The 2,193-nt window shown below is 42.2% G+C and overlaps 1 protein-coding gene across 1 annotated transcript; it reads right to left on the reverse strand.

The window, feature by feature from the left end:
* Window positions 1–1,096: 1,096 nt before the first annotated feature.
* On the reverse strand, window positions 1,097–1,918 carry LOC115230187 (zinc finger protein 648-like). Its single transcript, XM_029800397.1, has one exon. It carries the CDS (start codon window positions 1,916–1,918, stop codon window positions 1,097–1,099), a length of 822 nt encoding a protein of 273 aa, XP_029656257.1.
* Window positions 1,919–2,193: the final 275 nt, after the last annotated feature.

Below are 2,193 nucleotides of genomic sequence, written 5' to 3' on the forward strand. Positions count from 1 at the left end.
AGAATTTAGGTCGTAAATGACCTTCCAAGAAGTAGCAGGGGCCAGAATTATAGTACACAGCGAGATGTCAGGAGAAGAAATTGCGTCGCCTTTTCTTGACGGTATTCTGGTGTGGGATGAGTAGAGATTCTCTTGAGTTGAGAGATTGATTTTTTAGCTCATTGCGTTCATATCACTACAAATAATGACATTGCTGAGAGACTGGAGGTTTTGAATAGAAGGGGTCCATCCATGAGGACATGATTCTCCATTTTAGAGTAAATAAATTGAATATAACTAAATTAATCAAATAATAATTGTTTCAAATAAATTAATTATAAGTCAATGCTTAGATCTGTGTTAACGCGGACTCGTTTTAATTTGTTTTTTGCAATTTATGAATTCTGGTTTACGATTCTCGTCTTTGTATCCGAGAAACAGTTTTGCGGGGTCCCCAAGATATATTACCTGACCAACTGGAATCTGGTATACATAGCAAATATAGTCCAGCTACTTCAATGTCTGACTTGCATCCTCTGCTGCCTGAGCTACAAATACCCTCGAATCAGAGATTTCTACAGCGCCCTCTACTTTGCTCTGGCCTTCCCCGTGGGAATGGTTGGTGTTGGATTTTAATGTCCGTAGGGGGTTTGTCTCGCTTATTGGGCACTGTTCTACTACGACAGATATCTCCTCAGTTCCCGACAGTGCCAGCTCCCGCTATGGAAAGATATCACAATGGTAGTCGTAGTTCAATATTCAGCATTTTATTTACATTTTTCCACTTCTAGGAAATTTGAATGCTGATTTGAGGTGTTGGACTCGGAAGACGAGATTTTGTTTTATTTGCCTTTTTTTGGCGAGTTATTCTGCAATGTATGTTTTGGGTCTTAGTGTGTAGGCTTTTTTACTTAAAGACCGTGAGAGGTTTATTTGTGTATCCTTTGGCCGGAATGATGGGCAATGGAATGTTCTGGTTTATCACTGTTTGTGTCATTTTTGTCATTTGTTTCTTTTCTGAGTGCGGAGTCCTACTCAATCGACAAATATGCAAAATTAAAGAACAATAATCTTATTTTTTCAATAAAATATGTAATTGTCTGACAAGAATAGTTGTTCAATACACGTGATCTCGCTGTTCGTGGTTCCTCAAGGCACCTGCTCGAGCAAAGAACAAATGACATGTCCCACACTCGTATTGTTTCCTTGGAAAAGTACTGACATGTCTCCTCCAGTTAGACGCCCTCGCAAACCCCTTTCCACAAAACTGACAGTTATAAGGAAACACCCCTTTCTGTCCTTTTCTGTTGGTCAGTCGGTAGAAACAGGAGGGGTACACCACGGACTGTCCTCCGTTTTCAAATTGGTCACTTTCCTGCAAATTGATTCCTTCTGTCGGGAAGTGGAGCCAGTTTTCCGAATTGGTTTTTTGGTGAGTTTTTTCATGTCGTGCTAAATTTTGGCGAACGTTGAAATTTCTCCCACAAAAACGGCAAGTCAGACTAGGCCGGATCCTCCGAAGCCCGATTCCGTGAATTGACGTTTTGTGGCGACTGAGACTCGACTTGCGTGTGAAAGTCGAATCACAAAACGGGCACTTTAAAGACTCGTCCCTCCCAGAATGGACAGTTCGGTGTTCGACCAGAGCCGATTTGGTCACAAACTTGGCAGGACAGACATCGCAGGAAAAAGGTCTTTCGCCTGTGTGGATCCTCACGTGGACAGCCAGGGAAGACGGACGACTGAAACTACGCCCACAATATCCGCAGGGGTGACGTGTAAGTTGACTGTTCAGACAATAAATCTGGTCGGTCATTGGCGGAGGATTCTGTTCTCTGATTGGTGGCTGTTTTTTACGTTTTTTTAAGGCAAATCCGAAATGTTGTTTCATGTGTTTGCGGAGACTGTTGGTGTATTTGAAGGGTCTTCCGCATATCATGCAAGAAAAGGTCTTTTGGGAGGAATGGGAGAGCATGTGGGTGTTCAGAGTGAATTTACGTGAGAATGACCTGTTGTTTCACCAGGGTGGCTTACCGTCCGCAGATCTGGCAGTTGAAAGGCCTTTCGTTTGTGTGAATTCGTTTATGACGAATTAAATCGATTTTGTTTTTGAAGAATTTGCCGCAAAACGAACAGTTTCTGTCACGAACAAAATAAGTGTAGATTGGGGCAGGCTTAATTATTTGGCATATTCCTTACTTGGTCTCCACATTC

This window comes from Octopus sinensis, unplaced genomic scaffold, assembly GCF_006345805.1.
Source record: "Octopus sinensis unplaced genomic scaffold, ASM634580v1 Contig14830, whole genome shotgun sequence".
Taxonomy (NCBI): domain Eukaryota; kingdom Metazoa; phylum Mollusca; class Cephalopoda; order Octopoda; family Octopodidae; genus Octopus; species Octopus sinensis.

Excerpts from the sequence above, each read along its gene's own strand:
- LOC115230187 (XM_029800397.1), bottom strand. The coding sequence starts at position 1,918 with ATGATATGCGGAAGACCCTTCAAATACACCAACAGTCTCCGCAAACAC.